We start from the raw sequence: 27,923 nt of genomic DNA on the forward strand, positions 1-27,923 counted from the left end.
TCATTTGGAAAGAAACTCAGTATGCAATGTTAGCAAGAGCCGTGCACAGGGATAAAAGTAGGGTTGAGGGAAACCTTTATAAAATTGTTATCGTTTTCTTCTACCAAGTCAAAGTTGTGTCGAGCATCATTGAGTGATTTATTGAAAACTTTTACAGCATCAATTTGTGTGAAATTCATTTTTGAAATGTTTTTGAGAAATTTAAAACGCAGCTAGCCTAAGACTACCAACTGTAATAATGGAAAAGGAAGCATGTTCATGTTTTTGTATGACTTGTTATTATACAAGTCACTGAAAATGGAGAAATACTTACATTACTTTCTCTAAAGTAAGAATGGATAGACTTTTATAGAAAAAAGTGTTTATTTGTGCAACTTTAGGATGAATTAATTCACATTGTCTTAATTTTGCCTTTATGTGTTAACATTATTGCAATCAGTTGATACAGCTTATATATAAATATAAAACTCCATAACATTATTCACATGCTACTCGGCTCATATGCCAATATTAACTACTGCAGAATAGAATAGACAAGCTTAACCCCTGTGTGAACTGGATCAAGTATTGATTTTGATCAGAAATGGTTTTAACTCATTGTGTCATAACATACCAAAAGATTCACACCCCTAGAAGAAAGGAGTTGGGAAGAAAACACGATAACAGAAATATGGAGGGAACAGAAAAGGAAGTCACTGAGGTAGAGAAATCCCTGGACTACCTCGCCAGGTAATTAAGGAAATGTAATTCAAACTCTAATCAGAGCAGCTGCCCCCAGGTGCTGACAAACACTGATTGTTGAGGGAATATTACGCAAGCGTCATGCTATTTAACCACCATAGCAGGTGGTAGTACAGCAATCCAATATCACAGTGTATGATCATTTAGCCGAAGCAGTAAAGACGAGAAAATGATATGATTAAAACCACCAGCATGTTTGCGTTATTCCTCATTTACACTGCGTAAATGAATGGTTCACAGGTACATGATGCTGACAATTGATACATACACACAAACAAATGAACACCCACTCTCTCTCAGACTGACTAAGCCACATACAATTACAACCTACATTATTTAATTATTTCCCTGCAGAGAGAAGTCTTCTCCCTGGTTAAGTTGTGCCATAAACCCAAAACTGCACCAAGCATGTAAGGATCTACCAACTCCCTCACACACACATCAGACTTGTTTCCGGCGATAAGTATTCTCCACCAGGAGCAGTCTGGGGCCAGCAGTCCTAATATTACTACACTAAACGTTCCCGGCTTCTGAACACAGATAAACAGAAAAAAGCTGCTGTCCTTCTGAACATTTTGTATGATAAAAAGACATGAATAATTGCAGTTTGCCAGTATGAGTGAGCTCCAGAGGATCCTCACTCAGTAAGAACACAAAAGATTCAAAAGAAACACATTTATACAGCAGAGAGATAATATATGTGCACCATGAGCGTTACTTCATTCTCCAAACATCCAAAATCAATCCGACAGCTTAGCTATAAGTGTACTAACTTCACGGCAAACACTAAAGATGATCAATCCACCTTACAGTGAAAGACGATGACATCCCGGTTCGTTGAAAAACGACAGAAAAAAGGGAAAGACGACACTCCAAGTCGCCTATACATCGAACGGTGGCACATCATATCAAGCAGTCGTTACCGTATGTGCAGTTACAACACAGCCTGAGGACCAGAAGCACCTCCATGTCCCTCATCTCCTCTCCTCACTCTGTTCTCCTGCCTCCTTTCTCAGGCAGACAGGCAGAGAGGCAGAGAGAGAAAGGGTGTGTGTGTGTGTGTGTGTGTGTGTGTGTGTGTGTGTGTGTGTGTGTGTGTGTGTGTGTGTGTGTGTGTGTGTGCTCATGTGCCGGTTTGCCTCGCAAAGCCTGCTACTGCATACACAAGTAGAAGGGGCAGGACTGGAGTCTTAAAGAAGCAAGCTAGTCTACACAGATGAACACACACACACACGCTCACAAATAGACAAGAATGTACACACACACACACACACACACACACACACACACACACACACACACACACACACACACACACACACACACACACACACACACACACACACACACACACACACACACACACACACACACACACACACACACACACACACACACACACACACACACACACACACACACACACACTTTACCTTCCATTGAGACATTTGTGGTACAATCTTTGGAGTCTTTAGGGCCTTTTACTTTGAGGTTCTGAAAGAAAGAGAGAGGAGTGGAACAATCACTTTAATTAATTATACACACACACATCCACACTCTCACTCTCACTCCCACACACACACATTGAGGCAGATAGAACTAATGCAGAAGTACTGCAGCAGACTGGTCTATGCACCCTACACAAGTTTACATCACACTAAATTAAAGTTAAAAGCATCAAGCATCCACCACAGTGCAAATCCCAAAAAAATCTATTAAGGATTTAATAAAAAAAACTAAGACTAAAACTCAAGTTTCAGTAAGTACTCTGCAGTGTATTGTCATCGGATTAGTGTTAAGACAGGGCGTTGTTCGGGAGAATTACCAAAATTACAGAAAGGAAGAGAGTGTAAGCTAATCATACACATATGTTTACAGTACGTAGCTTTTCATGCAGTCTGTGGAAGTTCTGTAATGTTAGTGTCCCATCAGTGGGTGGTAAAGGTCAAAATGGGATGATTCATGTTCTTCATGTCAGAAGTGCAGAAAACAGCTTTGCACTTTTTTTGTGGTTATGTCCATTGATCCAAATGTTGTGGTGTTTGATTCAATATAAATTGAGAACTTCCATCGGCTTGAGCAGTAATGGATACAAAACGATATTCTTTGTGAAAGCGCCTTGTTTTGTCAAAAGGCAGAATCATGTTGAATGGCTTAGGCCTTTCAACTCCTAATGTAGATTTGCCTCAAAGTGGTAGGATAAACAGATATCAATTCTTTCCCCACCAATGTATTGCGAGGAACCTTTGATGAGTTGTAAATAAGTGGTCGCGGCCTCTTCCTTACATATTGTGGTTGCAAAAGGCCAGTAATATCATACCAGTAAATTGCTTATAGAATTAGTTGACTCTGCATTATTTTATATTGCGGATTTCCCCCCTTGTGTTTTGTCTTAGTTTTTTGTTTCATTGTTTCTCTTTTTTTGTGTGTGGATGAAGGGGATAACATCAGCATAAGAGAGTTGACAATATTTGAAATGTTCCGTTTGTTTAAAAAAATGAAAAAGAAAGCTGTGAAAAAAAGGCTTGAAAACATAACAGGGCATGGAGGGTTTACAATTAGAAAATAAATGTAACTGCATTTAAAATTGAGCTTTTTGTCAGTCACGTTTTATGATATCTCATTGTTGTATCTATGACTATAATACATATTTTGCCTCTGTATTCTTGTTTAAGGTTCAGTTAATTTGCAATTTTTTTTAGGTGCACAGTATTAATAAATGTGGCATGGATACAAGGGAAAAGAGCAGGTTCAACCTTTCCACTGTTATCACTTCTGTCAGAGATGTTATTTGACAACTATATGTAAAACACCTTCAAAGCAACCATACTGATTTTAGTACCTAAGATCACCACCCTCCACCATTTCAGCTCTCAATACTAAATATACCATTGTGCTTGATATATGTGATCATATAATGAGCAGTAAAAGTATTCTGTTTTATTATTCATCATTAATTGTCCTATGTAGTTGTAGCATATGTTAACATAAATCAGTTTACTGAGTTTAAGCTTGTGTTCCTCAAAACAAGACAACATGTCTCGTAAAACCTGCTGCTTCCTGTGTAAAAGAGGATGTTTCGACTCGCCTAGCTTCCCGTCTACCATCACTCCATGTGAATTAGTTCTCATTCTTGGTTTATTGTTTCATTGACTTACTGTTATGTCTTTCATAGGAAGTAAACCCTAAAGGTGGGGTAGGTAATTTTGGAGAAACCTGCTCAAGTGCGCTAGAATTTGAAAATACACAGCCGGAAAAAATCTGCCACTTCTTTACAGAACCCCTCCTCCAACACACACGAACGCGCACATGACCAATGAGGGCACGAGATAAGTTTGTGCACAGATGGAAGGCTGACAGGCAGGTAGGCCATCCAGTTACTTTAGCCGGGCCGGCTCAGATGATTGGTCATGCTTTTTACAGCACTACGGCTTCCACAGATGACTTTTTTATGTATTTATTGTCAAAGCACTTCAGATATTCATTGCTATCGGGATGTTAAGAGCATTCCATGGAATATAACAAAAAGTGTATCTCGAGCCGGTTTCTCAAACTTACCTACCCCACCTTTAACACAGTAAGAGATGTCTTACCCCTTAACTTTCAATTCTGCATAAATAAGTGACGTATTGTAAGGGAGCAAGGATTTGATCTTTTTTGAGTTTATGTTAATCATACTGTTCAAAAATATGTTTTTATGTTCAAATCCATCGCACAGAAACATTCATGTGACAAAATTGATGCCAAATCCTCATAATGCAAAAAGAAGCGTAGAATAAAAAAAATGCTGCATATTTGTTATTCAGAGACTTCTTCCCTACATCCTTTCAACTGTTCCTTGATTCTCTGATCATCTTTGGAGGATAAACTTACCTCCGAGATCTGATGGAACTGGACGTTGGCCTGGCTGCATTTCTCTGCCGTCTCTAGTGCCACCTTGTAGTTGTCCACAAAGGCCTTGTACACTCCCAGCTGGCTGGCCTGTAAAAAAAGAAAAAGATAGTGGCATAAATAAGTGCTTTTTTTCTATTTGATGTGAATTGTTTACAAGGATTCAGACTTAACAAGTAACTAGTTAACTGTCTAACTTCCTAAGTTAACTAATATTCTATCACAACACAAGTCTGCTGTAAACCAAAATATAGTAGAGTGAGAACAACTTGCTTTCCCCTTCAGTATCACTTACATTCATATCGTCAAACCATTACATTCAAATTCATATACGGCTCTGGCAGATTAATTAGTTTCTAGTCCCATCAGAATTTTGCCTGGAGATAAGGGTTGAAAAGAGTGCAGCAGTTCATCTTGCTCCATCAGCGTACGCACAATAATCACTCACACAGTTACACATACTGTACAGTTAATGCACATAGGCTAATCACATTCCCATAGTAACACCCCACCACTGGCTCTGAGCAGATTCACTTTCCCTTTCATTACCAGTCCTCTCTGCTGCACTGTATGTGCATTGTAACACAAGCTGCAGAGCAGCAGTGCATGAATATGCATCCTGCTACAGCCATAATTGAATGGCTGGGCTGAAGAGCTGACTGCACCCTATTAAAGCAGTGAGATTGGATTCAGCTGAATATAGTGAATGAGTTTGACTTGTTACTTTTGTCCTCTCTTCCCACTTCCTCTCAGAGGATGAGGTGGAGGGTTAACTGGGCACAAGAGAGGAGACATGAGGCAACCATCGGCCTGATATGACACTTACAAGATGACTGTGTAGATCAATGCATTCATAGGAACAGATGACTAATAGCCAACAGTGATTTTGTGATATAATCATCATAGCATAGCGCTGAAAGATGTACACACACAATAACTCAGCCAAACAAGTGTCAGTGTATATCTGTCATGATAATTGGAGACTTCTTCTAGTCGAAACCAAAACCTTGGATGGAAGGGAAAAATCCGCCTGTCTGATCACATTTCCGAAGATAGAGGTTTTTGACTCGGCAGCTCGGCTGGGAAGTACAAACCGAGCATAATTATGTCATTAGGGCTGCACGATATTGGCAAGTTTCATTTTTTATTTTGCAATATATATGAAAAAATAATCATTATATGATTAAAGGGGTGTGCATCTGCATAGAAAATAATAAATAAGAAAGCTGCTTCTGGTCAACAACATCACAACAAAACATTTCCTGTAGATTAGTAATGGAAATGTAGAAATGTGCAAGTTTTTTGCATTATGCACAAAAGAAAGTTGAAGTACGGGGTATTTTAAGTTGATTTGCCTTACTTGACATCTCCCTCTGCAATGTGACTCTTTTACGTGCAGACATTACGATATTGATGTTAAAAATTGATATGTGTTGCGGGTTTAGAGGCTTTTGTGGTGTTTCAACAGATCATCATGTTGCTTACAGCCATATAGAAACTCTTCATCCGTCACTGTGACGCAGGACTATGAGCAACGCCCCTCCAAGCATAACGTCTGTACTTCAAACGCCAATAATCACAGGTCAAAGTCACAGGTAGGAAAACAACTCGTTGTGTTTGAGTGAGTAGGTGTGAGGAAGACGATGAAAAGTAGGGAAAGAAAAAAGGAGAGTCTGAAACAGAAAGAGAGATGGGGGGACAGACAGTACTAGAGCCTTGAATAGAAAGAGACTTTCTGGCCGATTCCTATGGATTTATAACATCCTCACTGACATGCTGGACAGCAAAACGCTGCAGGCCAAACTATGTTCCTAACAACATCTTCTGAATAATTCTACAGCTGTGAATACAACAAATAGCTATTATAATTTAAGGGAAGGCCTCTTTCTGTTAAAGCAAAAATCATATGATTATGATGAGAAAAGAAGACAAACACAGCCATTTTTTGTAATTATATATTAAATGAATGAATTCAGCCAACTGATCAACACATGCATTGAACTGTTCAGCTGACATCAGCATGAAGAGTATTTAGTAATTAGCAGTATCTGTATTCTGCACATGCTTGACTACAGCTAACTGACCGGCAGCAGATGCTGTACAGTACTGTGCTGTCTCCAATGAGCCATAATTCCTTCCATGGCTGAAATATGGTGTTCCCCTTTGAAGTCAAAACTAACGTCATGAACATGTCATGTGACCAACGACTGATGATTCAAATCAAACCTGGGAGATTTCACTACAATACTCATTTTCAAATGGTGCAACGACTAGCACCTCTGTGTGGCCACACAAATAAATCAAAATCTCAAAGTGAGAAAACATCGACTCATCATGAGTGCTAGTAAATATCATAGGAATGGCTGTACCTTTTTAATATTTCTTAAATGAAAGAAAGTTGCTTTGGGATGTTGGGATTTAAAATGTAAGTCAACGTTAATGCTAAGGCCAAGGCTAATGACTTCTGATACAAGCACTCTTCTCATACCATAAACGTTTGTTTTTTCAACATCAAATGTAAAAAAGGTTTGTCAGACTGTAACCAGCATTTTGGTTTGACGGATAAATATCACGACTCGTCTTGCATAACTATATAAATGGCATGCCATCATTATGCGGAGTTAGTGCTCGAGAAACTAGCATCTGGTTTGAGAAAGTGCTAAGCTAGCTAGCTAGCTGCTGGTGGAGCGGCTAACTGTAAAACAACTGAATCTGTAACTACTTGCTACTGCAGAGTGTACAGTACTTAACTCATACTGTATGTGTTTACAACGAGACAGCAAGGTTACCAAAGAGACTGTGGTTAGCAAGCTAGCCAGGTAAAACATTTCATCACAAAACTGTCATTGCAAAATAATATCAAACTTTGTTACCTACTGAAATGTGTGTCAAGACAAGAGTTGCAAACAGTCGCATACAAAAAGTTAGCATTGAATATTTAATATTAGGTTCTTAATCAAATTGAATCTAGTTTGTCTTTGTGGGAATATGTATTCTTTTTAAATTGTACTTTTATGAATCAGACTGTTTTCTATATACATCAAGGTATTTGCTTTTGTACAGCTTTTAAATTCGTTAGCAACCCTGGAAAATTGGCTTGTATTTAATAGCATGGAAAGGGAACAGAGCTCTCATGTAGAAATGTCATTCTTTTTTGCAGTTTAAGGGCTTTCTCTCATCCCCCCTCCTCCCAGTGGACCCCAGGAGTCGCACCACCAAGTGTCACTTATTAGTGTAGTCATCAGATCCCATCTGTGCTGCATATATGTGCGTACGTGAGCGTGTCATGTGGCAGCTAAACATTTAGTCAGAGCTGTAGTGTGAGGGTGCAGATGGCTGTGTAATTAGCTGCTTCACTCCCTAATGATTCTTGTCCGCCACATGGAGGCCACTGAAGGAACATAGAGGCACAGCTACAGAGAACAGGATAAAAGCCAGCCACAGTTCCAACTTCTCTCACCTTCTTCTAGACATTGATAGGGCTCAGCTGCAGCCTCTGCCTGCCAGCATTGAACTAAAGTATCTAATTCCTTGGAGAGATTGTTGTAAGTGGGAAAGGTGTACTTTAGCTATGAAAAAGAGCTTGTTGTTACAAAATAAATGCATGTTTTTGAAGACTTTCATTGCGCTTTTTTTATCACTTTAATAGTCAAATAAAAAACTATAACTTTAATTTATGTATTGATGTAAGTAGACATTTTTTGTTTTATAACCTGCTAGTGGCATGGCTCGATGGATAGCAAAGTTGGTCAACAAAAGCTGACATCATTATCATTGTAAGCATTTTGGCATGCTAATGTTAGCTAACTAGCCAGGCTGTATAGTCTCGTTTATTTCTGTCCTCAGGACTTAAACTTAGATTGTTTAGTCATGGTACTGTATGTTTCCTTTGTCTGAGCTGGCATGATACCTCTTGCTGTGCTCTAGTCAAAACAACAGTGTGATCATGACTTGGCAAAATGTCACACATGATCTCAAATAATGGGCATCTGATTAAATCACAGCTCACTAACAAGAATGAATGACATCTTCTAAGATCCAAAAACATTGTGCTGCGGAATAATAGACTCATTTAATCACTGATCCAACACCAGTTTAAAATTTTTATCTGGTTATTGTTATACCATTTAAAGATATATGTCTAAAACTGCATACACAGTTCTCAGTGGACTCTAAGGCAATGATTTTTTCAGTAAGGTGTTACTAATTTAACATAAAATGAACTATGACACTCAATCGGTATTACTGTGCAATGATGCTAGGAACACATTCAAACTAAATTGTCAAATTCTTGACAAAGTACTAAAACTTTGAAGTGCAGGATGGCAACAAGAGAGAAAACGAATTGGAGTGAATGTTGTTATTGTGATCTACCCTCTTGTTTGTCGACTAACTGGTTGTTTTGGTCTTTGATTTTACTTTTGATCCTGTTTCTGGTAACCACAAGCTTTAAAGTGATACTTTTGCATTTATTTTTGAGGAGAAACTCAGTTTTACAGATCTGCCGTTCAAATCATGTAATGTATTAGCCGACAAAATATTATGATTTAGTAAACTAGGGATTTTGTTAGGCTAGAACAGCCCTACCTTGTTATTAACTATTATGTTGTTTATAACCATAACTCGATACAAAATAAAAATACTGTTTTGTATTACTGCTTCTTTGGAAATGTGACTTAAGAGCTTAACCTTGTTACGGTCAGGTAGAAGAGGTTTATAGCAAGTCACAGACACTTTCCTAAATGGACAGTTTGTCCGTCTAGTTTCCAGTCCAGGAAAATTATAAAGCACAATATCCTGTTAGCGCCCACACACAGTGAGACGTGGCCGGGTAAACAGGACACAGTGTGCCAGCGTTTCATTTCTTCAAAGCATTCAGCTATGGACATTCAAATTGTTGAAAATGGCCACTGAAAATTGTTATTAATTTCATATATTTGGTTCAGTTTCATCCATCAGCTGAAAGTCTCCATTACAGCATGTTGCATCAGCCTTTCTATGCCAATAAAATGTAATAAGTATCTAAAAGAGACACACACGCATGCGAGGGCGCCTTTACAGTACGTTATGTCCCGAGAAGCCCTGTTCAAATTGCATTATCCACTGCAAATCTGCCAATGCAATGATGCAACACAGAGGGAGGGCTTGCTGACTTTGAGACAAGCTGAGGCCTGGAGCCTTGCTAATTGTATACACAGACACATGCACACCCATAACGATGATGTAGTTACATTATGTACTGAGAGCAAACAACATAATCCAGCGCAATTATGACAAGGCTCTGCAGATCGGAGGCTGCAACATTTCAGACACGTGGGAGGGCACACACACTCTCACAGTGTAATTTAAACGAGTGAGTACAAATGTGAGTTGGACAATTATCGTTCCAACGGTCATTTATGTACCCTGCAAATGATGGAGAGAGGGGGGAAAAGACCCACACTGTAATTTCAGTCCCCATAACTCACCAGCTTCTGGAACAAATGGCCCACGGTGACCTTCTCGTCCCACTGCTGGATGTTGGGGAGGAGGGCATCGTAGAACTCCTTGTGGATCTCAAAGATGTCCTGGATTTTGTAGAAGATGGTTTCTACCTGCTGGATGGTGAGGACAGGCTGCGAGCTTGTGGCTGTTGCTTTCAGAGGTCGCATGGGCTGGATCAGAGACAGAAGTGAACAGAACCGTTAGTTTCTTTCACTAAAGAGATTATCTACAGTAAATATAGGGAGAACTGACAATCATTACACCAGAACTAAACCCACTTGATGTTTGTTTTTAGTTCGTTTCAAGTGTTTTCCTATTTTTGTGTCATGTTCAAATTGATAAGCATATCACACTCAAACTCCGGTGAAATGGGTTGAAGTGGTGTCTAATTTAGGAACAGGAAAGTTGTACATAATAAATGCTGATGACCTAGTAGACTTCGAAAGGAAATGAAAGAAGAGGATACACTTTCATGAATTAAGTTATTATATCTCATCTTAAGAGCATTATTCCCAGAATGAAATGATATGCTCTGGATGTTCAGTCTACAGTCTAGTGAATCACATCTATTGCTCCTTTAATTTGGGATATTTGGCTGTTAAGAATAATTCAATAAGTCTCTTGGAAACACAGTGAGGTGGTTTGTTTAAGTTTGTGACAAAATGTATAAGCTAAATGCAATGGACTAGTGTTCCTCTGGTGTTTACAGCAGTCTGTATTTTGCCGTTATAACAAAAGAACCAAGAAGTATTTAACGTTAGCTTTCAGATATTGACATACGTTTTCAGTCCGTCATATTCACCACCATCAATTGAGAGTTAACGAAGAGGGTTACAAAACACAATCCAACACTTTCCCGCTTGTGAGTAGGTGTGGGATAGTTGGGATATTACTGCGGATTGCAATAAATACACATGGTCAATTTGAATTATTGGGATACACATGATTATCCTCACAAGTCACTTGACTCTCTAGAGTGGTGCAGTGGCGAGTCCTAAAACCCGGAAGTGAGTTAGCATTTTACCACTACCGGTTCCCTCGTCTCAGAGTCAACGGGATTTCTTCATAGGATTTTGGAAAATAGCTCGAAATAAGGTCTGTGGTTGACACAAATTTAAGAGACAGATCACGTGTTGTTCTACGACATTAGCAGTGACCCCACTGGTGATTTTTTTAGGAGTTTGCGTGTCTGAAAAACAATGGTTGTTAACAAGTGGCTGAATAGGACTACAGAAGTTGTCGAGGACGTTGTACGTCATTACGCCGAACACGTAAACACTCCTGCTAAGTTTGCCGTCACCCCAGCACCACTCTACTATGATAGAGAAGTGATAAATAAATCATGACTTCAAAATATAATATATGTAAAATAAAATAAAGTGCATCAAATCTAATACATATGTGTGTTCGTGCTGTGTGCTTAAGACTTTTTCTAAATGACTGAATAACTGGAGGAGAAAAGGAAGAAAAACTTTATCGTGTCGTCACTGAGCTGAAAGAGTAGGAACTGAGAGTTGGATCAGATTTCTGCCAGTATTACTGAAATATATTCTGTATATATAATTGACTGCTTAATAAAGCTTTTTGCGTTGTAGCGGTGGAGGTTTTGTACTACAACAGATATGGAAAAAACCCATTAACAATTTTAAAGTTTGATGTCTAACTGTGAGACACATAAATAAAAACAAAAAGGTTCTAATTAGGTCAACTAAAATATGCGTCATATCCTGCTACGGTCCCGCACCAGCGCCTCCCTCTTGCAGGCGAATAACCTGACCCCCGGCTCAATTGAGCGAACTATGGGTAAATAAAATAAAATAAAAGTATCGGAGGAAAACAGAGGATTTAATCCTGCATTTTTAGAGTTATATGCTTTCACAGCAAACGATGCTGGCTTACCGGTACGTTTGATATGTGGAGAGAAGTTGTCAAAGGTGCTGTGTCTGAGCAGCAGAGATGACAGGATATGAAATAGTAGCCTAGCTTTGGGGAAACACGTTCAGTGCTTCTTCCAGGAAACTGAGTGACTGAGGTCCTGCCTTCATTCTGACCATTAACCACTAATAGTGTGGTCGCAGTTCACACTGCAGCAGCAGCAGCAGCAGCAGCAGCAACAGCAGCACTGCAACATGCATGCACCTACATGAAACTGAAACTATTTTCTCTCCAAGTAATGTTTTTGAAGTGTGTGTGTTGTGAGGTGTGTGTGTCTCACCAGTAGCAGGGCCTCCAGCTGGTTTATGTAGATCTCCTCGCTGGCCAGGAAACCAGACAGCACCAGTTTCTTCATCTCCAGTCCTTTCTCTATGTCTCCCTGCATGATAAAACACACATAATTGTAATAACATACAACACAAGAAGTTCCACATTTTTCCACATCACAGTGCCATGACTCAGGCTCATTTCCTGCAGTGACCACATCAGGTAAACAGGAGATTTAAACACACTCATCAGAAGTGCATAGCTGTTGTTTGGGAATTTAGCTAGTATAAAAACATGTAAATGGCTGCTTCCTCTGCGGGAAAGTCTCCTAGTGCTTCCAGGCAGTGTTTTTTTACTTTAATATCAGGAAAGTTACCTCCCTAATCATGTTTGGGGAACATTAAGGAGCTAGAGAAAACAACACACTCACACTGTGATCCCTCTACAGAGGAAAACAGTAGTTTGGGAAAGACTTCTGAATAGAGGAAGAGGTGAGAAACATAGCTGCAAGCAGTGTGATAAAACAGTTAATCTGAGGTGAAATGTTTGGCATCCTTACTGTTGTTTTTTGTCCCAGGAATGGGCAGAAAAACATTCTGCATGGAGTGAGACGAGTGAGACAAGTCAGACAGACATTCAATTCAAACCTTGTGGCATTTTATCACAATCCAATCCGACTAACTGACATTCCTATATATTCATATATTTTTTGGTGTAACTACTGTTTAGCTAGACCATAAACCTCACATGTTTATAAAAAGTAGAAAAGGGTAAACATGATTACATTTATTTAAAAAAGCAAAATATATACCGGATTAAAAGGAACTTCAAATGCATAGGGACCAAATCATTGGACAACATGAGGGATGTTTATGTTTGATATTCGTGTTAGTTTTGATGCCTGCACATCTGATTTAGAATAATAGTAATAATACAAGTAATAATAATTGCCGACAGGTTGTAGACAGTATTGGTGGACCACCTACGGTAGACTAATTATGTTACTTATTTAGAGACGGAGGCATGTAAATTAGTGTATGTTTTTAATATAACAGAATGTGTATTATGTTGCTTTAAGCTTATATTTTGTGTTGGAAGTTGAACAATATTGTTTGTATTCAACCACTGATTCACTTCAGAATGTAATGGGTTCTTCCTTGGCCCTTAATACACCCTTCTACCAAGTTTGATGAAAATAGGGCCAGTAATTTTCCATAATCCTGCAGATAAACAAATTATACTGAAAAACAAAATATCCTTGGCGGCTTTAAATAAATTACACACTATCCAATGGTGTGAAGTTAATCATTATTGCTTATCATGCATATACTCATTACAATATGTTAACACCTGCAGGATGATTTACCCTGAACTATAATGGAAAAACTCACATTGGTGTTAAAATAATGTAAGGCACTATATTATATTATATTATATTATGTATGGCATACAGTATGGTGTTGAGCAAAAACAATTCCAATGTGTGGAAATCCTAATTGAAATATTCCTCTATAGTACAACTGCATATTGCTTAACAGTAAATGAACAGCTGTTCAACTGTGCAGGGTGTCATTCCCTCTTCACCCCCTGCTGAGCATGCGCACACAGCAATAAAGTAGAGAACTGCAGTCAGACTGACGTTGAAGAAGTCTCAGTGTGTACTTAAGGGAGGCCAAAGAACAGCCATGAGAGCAGAAAGGAAAGTTAATATTTAACACAACCAGATCCTCACAGTGATATGATATCACCACACCTGCTTGATAAGACGAGAAGGAGCCATGACCCAATTGTTTTAATCCTATCACGACCAACACTTGAGCTATACTGTGTACCAGGAACAGTACTGAACAGTGTCAACTTTAGATTTTTTAATTACAGGATCATTAAGAATTGGTTGGCTTGGGATTAGCAGAGACATAGCAGAATGTATTCCCTGAGGATATTTACCTGCAAAGAGCCACATTTAGAATATACTTCTGGAAATAAATTAGAAATATTTGATATGCAGTAGCAGTTAAATCTTGTAAAAGAGGTTACTCTTAAATGTTAAATGTGTATCTGTACAGTGACAGTTGGTGCTTTATCTCCCTGTGGCAATCTAAAGAGAAATACAAGAAGAACCAGGAGTGATTTGTGTAGATCAAGTCACTTTTAATTGCACGGGTCAAAGTGTCCAGTGAGGGATGTCAATCAGCTGTTCCACTCTCAATCCATCAGGGTGTGATCCCATTATAGCATCAGTAAGCTAACAAATGTTTCCAATGGAACCATATAGAGCAGAGTTTGAGCAAATTCAATCTCAGAATTACCTGGCGGTAATTTAACCTCTAGTGGGCAACGGCTAATATTTCGTGGGGGTTATTTTGTAGCCAATTAGGAATCCCCCTCAGTGCACGGGTCATTGTTTACAGTCCAATTACAAACTTTCTAAATTATGAAAGTTTCAATGCAGATGAAATGATAGGCTGATAAAAAGCAATATCATCATACAAAAATAGCCAATGGGTTCCTAAATTGCATTTCGGCCAATTAGTTGGCAACACTTGATTGGTCAATACATCCTGCCTACTGACTTCAAGCTGACTATTAGGCCTGTCACAATAAATACATTGTTTACTTCTCATACAATATATGTTTGATGTTTGAATTGGAGGGATGAAACCCTCTTTAATGGTCACACATGCAGAGTACGCAGCACACACAGTGAAATGTCTACTTTTTTACCAATCCTAGTAGTAGGAGCAGTGGGCAGCTTTGTGCAGCGCCCGCTCTGACATAGACATGGCCTCTTCTTCTTGGGCCCTTCATTGTGACTATATGCTGGTTTGTTTACATACGCTTCAGACAGACATTGCACACTTTTAGTTAAAAGATCCTGAAAGTCCAATTAATTTATTATTTTGGTTAAAAATAAATAAGAAAAAATCACATTCAAATTCCGATTTGTGTGAATGTTCTTAAAGACTAAAAGGGTGAATTGTGATGTTATATTATCATTATATCAGTGGCCTGATACAGTCTTTAAATCCCAATAATATATTTTTTCTTTGGACAATAATCGTCCAACAAAATGATTTGTTTTGACAGGCTTACAAACAGAAACCAGAACGCTCAAAATACTGAAACCTTGTCCTGTTGCTTGCAAAGTCTGCCTGCACATATCTGTTTATAGAGAAAGCTTCTGAGTCTGTTGCAACCCTGGTACTACTTGAAACAAAGTGAAAGAAAATGTTCCCTCTGAAATGCTGACTGGAACTCAAACTAAAAGCAGCACTAGAAATGAGTCATATTTCCTCTTGAGACTCTAAGATGGTCCTTGGATATGTAAGTCCTGCAGCAGCTCACCATTTATTTTAAGCACCATAAACCATATGTAGGTCCACATCTCCAGGCAAAAGTTTTTTCATTATGTCATTGTTTTTTTTATTGCAATAACACTTCTAACATCATTTCATCACTTGTTTAAGGTCTGGAATATGATGCCAGATGTGTGCAGCTGCTCTGACAATACTAAACAAATACAATTTGATGCAAAAGTAAAGAAGGACACGTTGGTGGCGGGGAAAGTGTACTCCTTCTGCGACAAACATATCACTGCAAGATGGAAAAAAGGAAGGAAGGGAAAAACTGTTTTTTCCAACAGTGGGAATATTTTCCCTGTGCTGTACAAAGAGCTACTGTGTGGCGAGAGGGCAAGATGAGAAATACATGAGAAGTGAAAGGACTTTTCCATGGCAACCTGCTCCTGTGCATGCACTTCTTCTTACTTTTGATATAGAGAGAAAGCTGTGTGCTCTTTTACGGTGCCCTCTGCTCTTATTCTGTCTGATAAAGAAAGCTGATATGAAGAGTTACTGGGAACCACAAGCTTTCATTCCATTCAACTGACACACACACACACACACACACACACACACACACACACACACACACACACACACACACACACACACACACACACACACACACACACACACACACACACACACACACACACACACACACACACACACACACACACACACACACACACACACACACACACACACACACACACACACACACACACACACACACACACACACACACACACACACACCATTTAGAAGTTACAACCAGAAAAACACCGGCCGAGTTGAAAGAGCATCAGAGTGAGGAGACATGTGCTCCATAGTAGCTGTCTCCTCAGGCTGACACACTAATGGCTGTCACACACACTCGTGCAGCGCAGATGTCTCACGTAGCAGCACATAGTGATGCCACATCATCCCAAAACACCAACAAGACTTTCCACTTAGCTATGTATAGCGCAGCTGTCTAGCCTGGTCAGGGTGTGAGTTGCAAAAGTGTGTATATGTGTGCGTGTGTATGTGTATGTGTGTGTGTGTGTGTGTGTGTGTGTGTGTGTGTGTATCCCCCTGCATCCAGCCGCTGTCTCACCTTGAACTGTCTATGTGTCGGGGTGATGTGATCCAGTTCCCCATCTCCATATTCAAACACCTCCCCCTCCTCCTCCTCCTCCTCCAGCACCCTGTCCAAGTAGCACAGCACCTCCTCCTCGTTCTCCTCCATTATTCTTTTCTTTCCTTCGCCTCCTCCTCTCCTCTTTCTGCCTGAGATCCCCTCTGCTTCAGGGCCTGCCCGGACACATCAGTGTTTTCCCTTCAGAGCAAGTCGTCTGGTCATTGCAAGCGAGAGAGAGAAAGGGAGAGGACCCCGCCTACGCAACCCCACCCCCTTCCTCTGCTGGGCTTCCTGGTGTGTGTGTGTGTGTGTGTGTGTGTGTGTGTGTGTGTGTGTGTGTGTGTGTGTGTGTGTGTGTGTTCCACCTCGGTCGATGAGGTCTGCCCTCCCTCTGCGTCTGCCCCTCCCCTCAATAACAAACACTCTACAGCCACTTCCTGGATCGCTACATAGAGCGCTTGTGTCCGCGCTGCTCTGGGAGTCAGTCCGCTTCATTCTCTTCTTCTCTGTCTTCCGTATCTTCAGACTGAAGCCACTTCCTCAAAACACACAGCTTCCCTTATTCTCGCAGAGTGTTGCAGAGTTGTCTCTCTGCCCATTGTCTCTTTATTGATCTGCAGAGAGCCTTGGATGTGGAGCAGAGATCGGCTCATGTGCTGCTGGTGCGTCTGATTCTAATTACAGGTCACAGAGTTCACAGCAGTGTAGCTTGGGAAGAACATGAGGTTGATTTAAAATAGTATACAGAAGAAAGGAATGAAGAAAAACTATATTTCTTGATACTAGAAAGTAAAAAAATGTTGCATATGTAGATGTGTGGACCCGTAGATGTTACTTTACAGGAAGTCTGCCTGCCTATAGATTCTCCTCCCCCATTTCTCAGGCTCTCTGTATAGCTCTTCACTCTTTATCTTGCAAAAAAAAAAATGGAAGAGTGGGAAAACAAAAGTGTATTTAAGCTTAGGGCTTTTATTTCTAGGTCACTAACATTGCAAACCATTAATATGGGAAAAGAAATAAGCTTGAAAGAGACTTCAAGAAAGCCAGAATGAAAAAATATATAAATCTGGCAAAGAGGATAAAAAGAAAAAGCATAAAATTAACCAAGTCATTCATGTATACAGCCCAAACTAACCAATTTGCAACACAACTACATCCGCTATCCATCATTAGTATAAGGTAAAATGTTTTTAAAGCATCCCAATATGTAAAATAAAACATCTCAAACTTCTTTTAACTCCTATGTGGGCTACAGATGCGATCCTCATGCTGAATTTATGCATCTTGGCACAGAGGCGTCAGCGTTTGCTCTCTCATGTCAGCAGATGAAAGGCAAACTCAGCGGAAAGAAAGGCCGACTTAACAAGGCGGTGAGGAAAGAGAGGACGAGTTCATAGGAAAGACCTTTGGAGGCTGCAGCGTTGGACAGAAGCCTCCTATAACAGTCTCTCTCATAGCGCCAAACCAGCCGCTGCTATAAAGTGCTCTAACTCGGTTTTAAGTGCCAGGGTCAGGAGGCAGAGTTCATAAATACAGAATACACCCACAGAACTGCAATTCTAGGTTATCTTAGACAGTTTGACAACAGCTTGCACGCAATGAAAGGTTACAAAATGTTTACATATCTTATTTCAAACCTAAACAAAAAACAACAATTTATTTCATTCTCAAGAGCAACCTAAGGCTCCAAAGATTCACTAGATCTGAACATAATTGAACACTTCCACTACATTTCTTTATAATGATTTGAATTTAATGAAAACATAATTTTCTCTCAATGTGGTTACTAATGTGGGTTATAAAGTATTGACTTGATTTCAATTGTCCAGTCTTGTCTGTTGTTACCAAAACTGGCCCCTAGATGGAGACACATTTTCATTTACTCAAGAGACCCTGGGATAATGACTCATATTCTTATTAAATGAGTGTTTTTATAATACTATGGTAATGGGAGAGTGCAGGCATATTAAAGAGCAAATAGAGCAAAAGGGTGCTGTGAGATTAAAGCTGCAAAATTGTGATGGTGGGGCATTTCTACAAAAAGTGTGAAAGTGGCAGAGGTTACTCCATTACAATTCTTTATTTCTCTTAACCAGCTGATACAGTATGCACATCACTTCAAATAAGTCGGAGCCAGCCACTCAAGATCGCTGTTTTCATTCGGGCTTGCTGTGATGTGTGAATCTAAAGCCTGTTAGCTTCTTTGTTTGGGTGTGAGTGTGTGTTTCTGTTCAGGTCAGGGTCAACATGACTCCCACTGAGCACCCCCCCCCCCCCCTCACAGTCAGACACACAAGTCACAGTCAATTTCATGAAAGCTTTTGTGTGTCAGCTTCATGTCTGGTGTCTGTGGAGCCTCACTGGAAAGGTCCACACAAATCAGTAAGTTTAATATTTCCTGCAGCAACGGTTTATTTGTCATAAACAGAGGACGCCTTTTCCTCTTGTTCACACACCCAGGGATAGCCCCATGTGATGGATTAAACAGAGAAAATAGTGCCACCTACAGAATGTAATTGACAGCTATTAACTGAATAGAAAAACATAAAAAGGGACCTTGTCTTTTTAACACTGACTAATTCACTAATGACACCTTTGTGAATAAACACGGTCCTGGAACATATTCTGCTTCCATGCACAGACTGGCAGATCAGTGCTGGTGCCGTCAGACCCCATGTGGGTCAGTGGTCATTTCCTGCTGCTGTCAATGCACCACCTGCAGTGCGCTGCAGGCAGTCTAGCTGTTGTGGCTAATCGCTAACAATTACACAGGGTCTAGATCCGGCGGCTAACTGGAGGGAGAAACCCACCGCTATTAATAACAAGGAGAAAAATGTGCCTGATGACACGTCAGCTTTGACTGTATTATATATACTCCTAACAGGATGGAACAATGAGAGAAATTAGAGACTTTAAGGAAACTGCAATGCCTGTAAGAATAATTTATTTTCAAACTAATATTTCACTTTCTATAGATATTTTTAAACCTTTGAGTTTAGATACTATGATTCAAAGGTCAGGGTATTGATTTTTTTTTTCATACAAAGGTTATGAAAGGCAAGTTTGAATTAAAAACGTTTTATATCTGAATACAACACTTCCATCAACACCAAGTTATAACAGTTTTCAATTTGATTATTCATTTTATATTTGACTATTTTAGTTTGGTTTCAGTTTTTAGGAAAGGTTTACTTGTATCTTTTTGTTAAGACCAGTAGGTTTATAGTGTCATAAATATGCTGGTACATATAGATACAAATGAAATGGTTGGTGAATGGTGTACGGCTACAATGTTTAATCATCCTTAGCTTGGGTAAATGGCATTTTATCTACTATGATAATAAAATCCTCTACGTTATTGTTTTTAAATTAAGACTTGACTGCATGTAAAAATGTATGGTTCAATCTCAAGTTAAGAACCTAAATGAATGAACACCATGACAACACTGCCCAATGGAAAAATGATATACACTTCTCTGTAGTGCAGGAATTCAGTATAATAAATTAGGATATTAATAAACTACCTTCAGACTTTTTACATATTCTATTTAAGAAACTCAGCAGGAGTGAATAAGTGAATGGTTTGTGGAAGTAAGAGCGCTGCAACTGATGTGTCCCTTCTTCCTTTAAATAAGCATGTCCATGCCATGTGTCTGGGCTCTTACCCCTGCCAGCAGGCTCTCTGGTGGAGTGGGGGAGACGGCCTCTCCGTCGGGCCCTTGGGGTGCGCACAGCTGTGGCGACATGGTGGGAGACTCATCTATGAAGGGCAGAGTCTCCGAGCCGTCCTGAGACTTGCCGTCCTCTGCTCCGTCTCCCTCGTAGCCGTCTGTGTTGTAGTTAAAGTCTGCAGGACAGAGAAACAGACAGAGACATTATTAGCATTTCACCAGAAAACAAGGCCTGCTGGCTCCAGTGACTCACAGACACCACTCATGATAACAATCTCTAGTACTTCTTCAGAGCAATTTGCAAGCATTGAATTCTCTCTTTACCCACCACTTATTTTGGTGCTGCACACAAGAACACAAGGAATGGGTGATACAAAAGATGAGATTTCAGAAGATTTAATTAATAAATGCAGACGGCATGTGATGATTCTTGGATAAAAGAAGAATTAAAATGGGACAACATAAAATACAAGTGGACTGTTGAAGCTTGATTTCATAAACGAACCAATAACATGCAACAGAAACAAGAGAATGAAACATTCGAGCATGGCTGAACTAAGGACTCTACATGTGACTTTAATATTTAGGTTTAATATTGTCTATATGTATCTCAATCTTTAGGTTTTAGGAGATTAACAACTTTTTTTGTTTTAGTCGCTAATAATAACACATCAAGAACTGTTGGCAATAGTTACTCTATATTTCCATAGTAACAAACTGACACTGTCCACATTTTACTGATTATTGTGAAGGTAAAACATCACAGGAAAGGAACAAAAATGATTGCTAATGTTTATCCACAGACAACGATGAAATATGCCCTTTGAGTCCACTACAAGAACAATAATCACATATTGTCCAGGATGTTCATTTTGTTCCCTGATTGGATAGAAATCCTGTCAATCTATCCGATAAAGCGCAAATTATTATGTATGAGCTTGAAATAGGAGAAGTGCATGCACCAAAGCATGTGTAACCATTATTAAAATAATTTAAACAGTTGTAAAAAAGAATAAGCAGAACACAATGATTGAAAAGCTAATAATGTGGGAGGTGCATCGCTGAGCCTCACTGACTGTCTGTAAAGTAGTGGGTTCATACGCTTTTTACTTCAAAGTAGCAGACATTTGCTCTAAATGATTCCTAGACAACTCAATAAGCTACAAACAGGACCTAATTGCAAAATAAAAGCAGGGGTCAAAGGGGGGGACAACAACACACATCATCAAGCTAATGCTAATGGTTGCCTAAAGTGGCCGACAGGCAGCCGTCTGTCACCCTCTGACACGCATCGTAACCCAGTCACTGCACCGCCCACCTGCCAATCAGAACATTCCATCCATCTGTTAGCTACCATATGGTTTATGTGTAGCTGTTGGGCAAATTGTACATTTGGGTCTTAGCACACTTAGTGAAGCGTGCGAAGAAAACAGTGCTGAAGAGCTGCGAGATGACATGAGCAGAACATGAGACGTGGATGTGAGGACGGGGTTAAAATACTGAGGTGAGGTCAGTTGTCCCACTGTGCTGGGTTCATGCCCTAAAAAAGATCTGCCCTCCCAATATCCAAGTAAGCGTGTGTGTGTGTGTGTGTGTGTGTGTCTCTGCCTCTTGTCCATCTGTTCCCTCTCTGACTATTCTGCACACCTTCTGGCCTCTTGACAGGCGAGTTTGTCCCAATCTGCCAAAGATGGGCGAGTGTATGTAAGCATGAGAAAACTGAAAATAACAGACGCAACAACATAAGGCCGGGTGATTAAACACATTCATATTCAATTCAATATGATTCTGCTGCTTAATGTGGGAGGAGGATCATTTTAGAACCTCTCTCCCGGCGCTAACTGTTCTCAGGGTGTCAAAAAAAAGTTATTCATAGATCTAGCCTCTTCATTTTACCGTCAAAGTTTTTTTTCCAGAGACGATATGTAATAATCGTCATCTCAATTTGGAGCTATCAATGCTAACCAAAAGTGAAATTATTCTGATTTTCCAATATTAGAGCATCCTTACAAATATGCAAAAGGGTCTGTTCCCTTTTTTTGAAAATAATTTATGCCATTATTCGTTTTTTATTTGCGGAAGTAATAATAGGCAGCAGAAATCATTCATAAATACAGTCTGTGCTGAGAAGACTCCATCATGGAGAACAGAGTCACAGCACACTCTCTTACTTATAGTTGCCTTATGCAAGTACTGTCAGCCTTGTATGCATTGAGTGTTTATCGGTTAAACTGAATCATCTTGGTAATTGTGCGTTTGAATGAATCACTTTGCATGCACTTTGGTCATTATTTCTGCCAATTATGTCATATTAGCAATATTAAAGCAGGACAGAGAGAAGCAGAGACAAAAGAAAAAGGCAGATTTTGAATATGTCTTGAAGCTGAGATTTTGGTCACAGATAGGTATTTACACTCAAGTCAGCTGATCTCAGTTTGACTACTTAATCTATTATTACTCATTGACTGAAAAAAGGAAGGGGTTACAGGTGAAATTCTCTGGAGTCGAACAGACGTCTATAGATTTGATTGGGCAGGATGTAGATACTATAACTGATGACACATCAGATAACAAAGAGGAACAGATGTATATAGAGAAGAATGGAAATCGACAGCAGTAAAACTCTTTAGGGAACAGCTTGAGCACAAGAGTCCTTTTTTTGTTTTTGATACATGAAGGACAAGTAACTGTATTAAGTTCAATGTTTAGCAATAGGATCATAAGCACAAATTGTTCCTGTTGTTAATGTTGAGTTGTGATGAGATTTCTGGTTTAGATATAAGCACTAAATATTTTCCTATAATGTTGTCTTGTGGGTTTTTTGGACCCTTGAGATGTGACTCTTTAGGGATGTGTGCACCCTCAAGTCTCTAGACTATTTCACCGTTTGTCATCTACATAAGTCTGTCACAGCACTGTTGTTCTACAATCCTTATTAAACGCTGCTCCCAATCATCTCTAAATATAACATTAAAGTCGGTGTGCTACAAAGCTGTTCTTCCTCGCTTTGCTTCAAATGTATTTAGTTCAATAAGACAGGTTTTCCCAGACAAGAAGCTCTGATGTCACTATAACGTCACACATCAGCAGTCACAACACTCATTGTGCATTAATCCACACATGCAAATGTCTTTTTGCACACACTCCTGTCAGGTCCAAATGTTTGCTGCCTCCGTCAGTCACCCTGCCAGATCTGTGCGTGACAAACAGTTCAATCAATACCGCACATCAGTCAATGCAGAGGGAATCTTTCTGTGCGAGGATCCAATCGGCCCCAACGTGTTTTTACTGCTCAATAGAGCGGTCCCCAAACACGCTTTTCACAGGGATGAAAGAGGGACAAGCTCAACATGACATGTGATTAAAGAGACGATAATGACAAGTAGAAGGATTGACCGAGGAAGGATTGGAGGAAGATCCTTTTGAGAAATCAATACAGCGACGGTTTGGCAAATACACCACAGTGAAGTGGACCTCCATTAGGCTGTCAAGATCGACCCACATGTGTCCAGAGGCCAGGGGAAGTGTAGTCAAATACAAGGGTGCTCTGATTAGGGAAAGGCAATATTAATATTAGATCAATATCGTGATATGAGATAAGACACTGTCTTGATGGGGCGGTTTTGGCGCAGTGGTTAGAGCGTTGGTCATCAGATCAAGGGGCGTTGGTGAACTCCAGTTCGAATCCCGCCTCGGCCGCCACTGCGTCAGGCCGTTGTGTCCTTGGGCACTTTGCCTGCATTTGCTCCTGTGGGTAATGTCCACAGTAATGACTCTTACATGTCTAATATGTGTAATGTGTATTTGTAAAGCGCTTTGAGCACCTGTAAAAGCGCTCTAATAAAAACATGTAATCCATTATTATTATTAATATGCTGTAAGTGTTGTCTTTTCCTGGTTTCAAAAGGAGCCATTACAGAAAAGTTGTAATTTAATTTACCTGACAGTTTAAGTTGTTTTTACCCAATTAGTCATTGGGTGTTGAGTGTTGTTTTTGATAAATAAGGAGTGACTCCTTATGATCATTTATCAAAAATCTCATTGTTTCTTTTAAGAAAGCAGTCAATGCTAAAAATATCACAGATATTTAATCAAATATACATCACCACCACGTCTTACTTCAGACTTACCAGTGTTGGGGGAAAGGAGAGAACGAATAACACATGCAGCCTCGAAGAAGAAAGCCATTGAGGTGTGTGTTGTGTGAAATAAACACCTTCACTGGCAGTCATCAGTATCACCAAGGCAGTCGGGTGAACATTACGTCAACACTGACGTCCCACTGGTCTTCACTTAAAATACAAAAAACTAAACTAGTTTGAAGCTCACTCTTCTGTACCGCCCCGGGAGTGAAGTTGTTGTGGAGCTGATCACTGCTGAATACTTTTACTGCTACACAACTGTCACATAGCGCTCATTCAAATTAGGGCAATTCAAAAATATTCAAAAAACACCTGCAGCCTAAGAGGAAGCAATATACAACTAGGGGTGTTGGTGTTTACAGTACATGCATGAATTGTAGGCAGTCCATTTACTTACTGGCATATGAGGGAACAACCAAAACTGATTTATGTTAATACATTCAGTAATTGTCGATAATAGAAAGACAAAACTAAATGCTGGAACCCACACGCTGCGGCCAAGGAAGCTGGCTGTGGATTAGTGGAGTTTCCACACTTGGAAATTATTCAAATTGTGTTGATGGAAGGGTCTGTGAATCAACCGAGTGATGAACTCAGCGGTGGGAAACTATATTTAGAACTATTTGGAAACGTGGTTTGGGTTGTTTTCCAGGTACTTAACCTGCGTCCAGTCTGTTATAAAATTGGGAACCAGGTACATGGTACAATTGCAGACTCATTTGTAAATGGTCCATTAAAAAACTAGACATGCATTGCATTGTCATCCAAAAGCAGAAAAGTTTTTTAAGATTCCATCTCTAGAAATGTGACTGTATCATTGAGCTGCAGAGGTCAACAGAATTCAGCAACAATATTCCTTTAAAGGTTTTCTATGTTAAATAAAAAGGTCATACCAAGTATAATACAAGGGCTCAGTATCTGACAAATGGAAACAAAGTTGACCCAGGAAGCAGAGACTGGCCGGACAGTCTCACAAATAGCTTAAAAAACAGTGCATATAATCTATGGCCACTCCACTGCAATACATTCTGGTGTATTGAGACAATCCTGGCAATATTTGTATTTCCACTACAATGTATTTCTCTAAACTCAGTGTGAAATATCATTGTACACAAAGATGTGCATTAAATGTTAGATGTTTTATTAAACAAAAATACTGAAAAGATAACATTATGAAACTTGTGACTTTACATAATCTTTTAAAGTCAGTAACTCACACGATTAAAAAACAAAACAGAAATAAACGATAAGAAAAACTGGTCCAAAAATTGTTTTGTTCCCGTTTTGTTACTACTTATTTTACATGTAAAACCAGACACATTATCTTGTCTCATGTATTCAATGTTGTTCCCTCTCTGGACCTGTGTTTTGTCACTCCCAAAACATGCTGTCTGTGTGTGTGTGTGTGTGTGTGTGTGTGTGTGTGTGTGTGTGTGTGTGTGTGTGTGTGTGTGTGTGTGTGTGTGTGTGTGTGTGTGTGTGTGTGTGTGTGTGTGTGTGTGTGTGTGTGTGTGTGTGTGTGTGGATATGTTCCCCTATGCCTGCTCTGCTGTGTCATAACGTAAACATATAGTTGCATAACAGCTCCGTTAAATCTGCAGTCCCGTCCCTGCTACACCACCCACCACTCATGACCTCCGCCCAATGTCATCTCACATCACACTCCCTGATAACCTCAGCTGACGGACGGCTCCAAATCCACCTGTCACTCTCAATAACCGGCCCTCGTTTCCATGGCAAGGACAAAGGCTGCCATGAAAACTGGCAGCATTGATGCAAATACGTCCTTGCACAGGTTGAGAGGGAGCCAGTTTTCCTATGTGTACCAGAAGACAAGATAAACTTTAATAAAACTGAAACAGCCTGAGTCATAAACTAGCAGAGAGTACACACAGAGAGAATACGGTCAGCTGATTGGTTGTTTGAAACTCCCTCATTCACCCAGACCCTCCACACTGAACAACAAACCTCTGCAGGGAGAATAAAAACACACCGACTCTGAATATGACACAACAGAAGAAATCAATCGTAGTGAAAATACCAGATCTATATGTTCATTACGGCTCATGTTTCAGCTTTGGTCTTGTCATGTGACCATATCCTTTATTCCTGTTCATCATAAGAAAACATCCATAATATAATATAGAGGCGTTAAGTGGTTAAATTGGTTTGGAATGAAGGTGGGATGCTGAGACTTGGCATAATATTAAAATATATAATATTTAGTCAGTTCCTATCACGCTCCTGTTGGTCAGTCATGCAAGTATAAAACATTTTAGATTAAGTGCTGTGTTGCATCGCCAACACTGGGCAGATGATTGACAGCTCCACTGCCAGGCGACATCACACAGAGGGACCCCTGCTCGGAGCTGCTATGGCATTCTGGCCAGCCCCCAGCTGTTTAACTACAATATTTTTTCAGTTAAAGCTAAGTCAGTCAACAAAAATGGCGGCTTCTATAACATCACCTTTAGAAGCAGACCGTAAAGTGTTTTTTGATCTGTGTTTTTAAGGGCAGGTTGTGTGAGGGTGTGGTAAGTGGTATGGGCGGTGATGTGACGGCTGACGGCAGAAATCATTCATCACACGGCCAACACGTCCACTGGGCCAATGGGGCTGACAGCACCGTCCATCACACAAACACACAGAGACACATACTGAACAGCAGCAGGGACTCAAGTAAACATCAGCTACAAACCATTCTGCTACAAGTGAACATCAAAAACACCTGTGATAATGTATGCAAATGTGCACAGTTACTGCACCTGCATGGTGAGATAAGTCATCGCCTAGCTTTGAATCCCCTCTAAAACCCTTATGTAGTGGCAGAGACAGTAATATTCACACACTTGTTTACGGATGTAAAGATATCTCTCGGCTGCGATTGATTGTTCCTCGTCACATGACAAGTGGAGCGTGCTGCTCCTTTCCAAAAGTTGAACTATCGTCAACTCTGGTGGCCCGGGGCGCGCCCTGGTTGTGCCTGCACCTTGAAAAAAAAAAAGGCACTTGAGAGTGGCGGCGGACCACGGCGGCATCGCTCTCTCGTTTTGCGAGCGTCTCCATTGAAATGAATGAAACCTTTACCGCCCCTAAATAGTATCATTCATACTTTTTTAAGCTATTCAATAAAACGACAAACAGTTGTGGCTATGTTAAGAGAACTACAACCCTACAAAGGAATGGATTAAACCTTTAATCTGACATTACATTTGGGAATGTGTAAATTAATGACTGAGGAACCAACGTTTGTTAGTTTGTTATATGATTTTCTTCGTAAAGAAAACACATTTGATGTTGAAAGTATCTAACAAGCACAGGAGTGAGA

The 27,923-nt window shown here is 39.9% G+C and overlaps 1 protein-coding gene across 4 annotated transcripts in view; it reads right to left on the minus strand.

The window, feature by feature from the left end:
• abr (ABR activator of RhoGEF and GTPase) overlaps positions 1-27,923 on the minus strand; it is a 123,049-nt gene that overhangs the window by 57,740 nt on the left and 37,386 nt on the right. For 3 of the 4 annotated variants that reach the window (XM_079651245.1, XM_079651246.1, XM_079651247.1), the window contains exons 2-6: positions 20,448-20,629; positions 12,332-12,430; positions 10,101-10,286; positions 4,615-4,722; positions 2,175-2,235 (exon numbers count right to left, since the gene is read on the minus strand). In XM_079651245.1, the coding sequence (XP_079507371.1) occupies positions 2,175-2,235; positions 4,615-4,722; positions 10,101-10,286; positions 12,332-12,430; positions 20,448-20,629 (636 nt within the window). Of the gene's footprint in view, positions 1-2,174; positions 2,236-4,614; positions 4,723-10,100; positions 10,287-12,331; positions 12,431-16,758; positions 16,985-20,447; positions 20,630-27,923 lie in introns of those variants that run through there. The other variant, XM_079651248.1, reaches the window with a different exon arrangement.

This window comes from Notothenia rossii (genome assembly GCF_949606895.1).
Source record: "Notothenia rossii genome assembly, chromosome: 9".
Classification (NCBI taxonomy): Eukaryota; Metazoa; Chordata; class Actinopteri; order Perciformes; family Nototheniidae; genus Notothenia; species Notothenia rossii.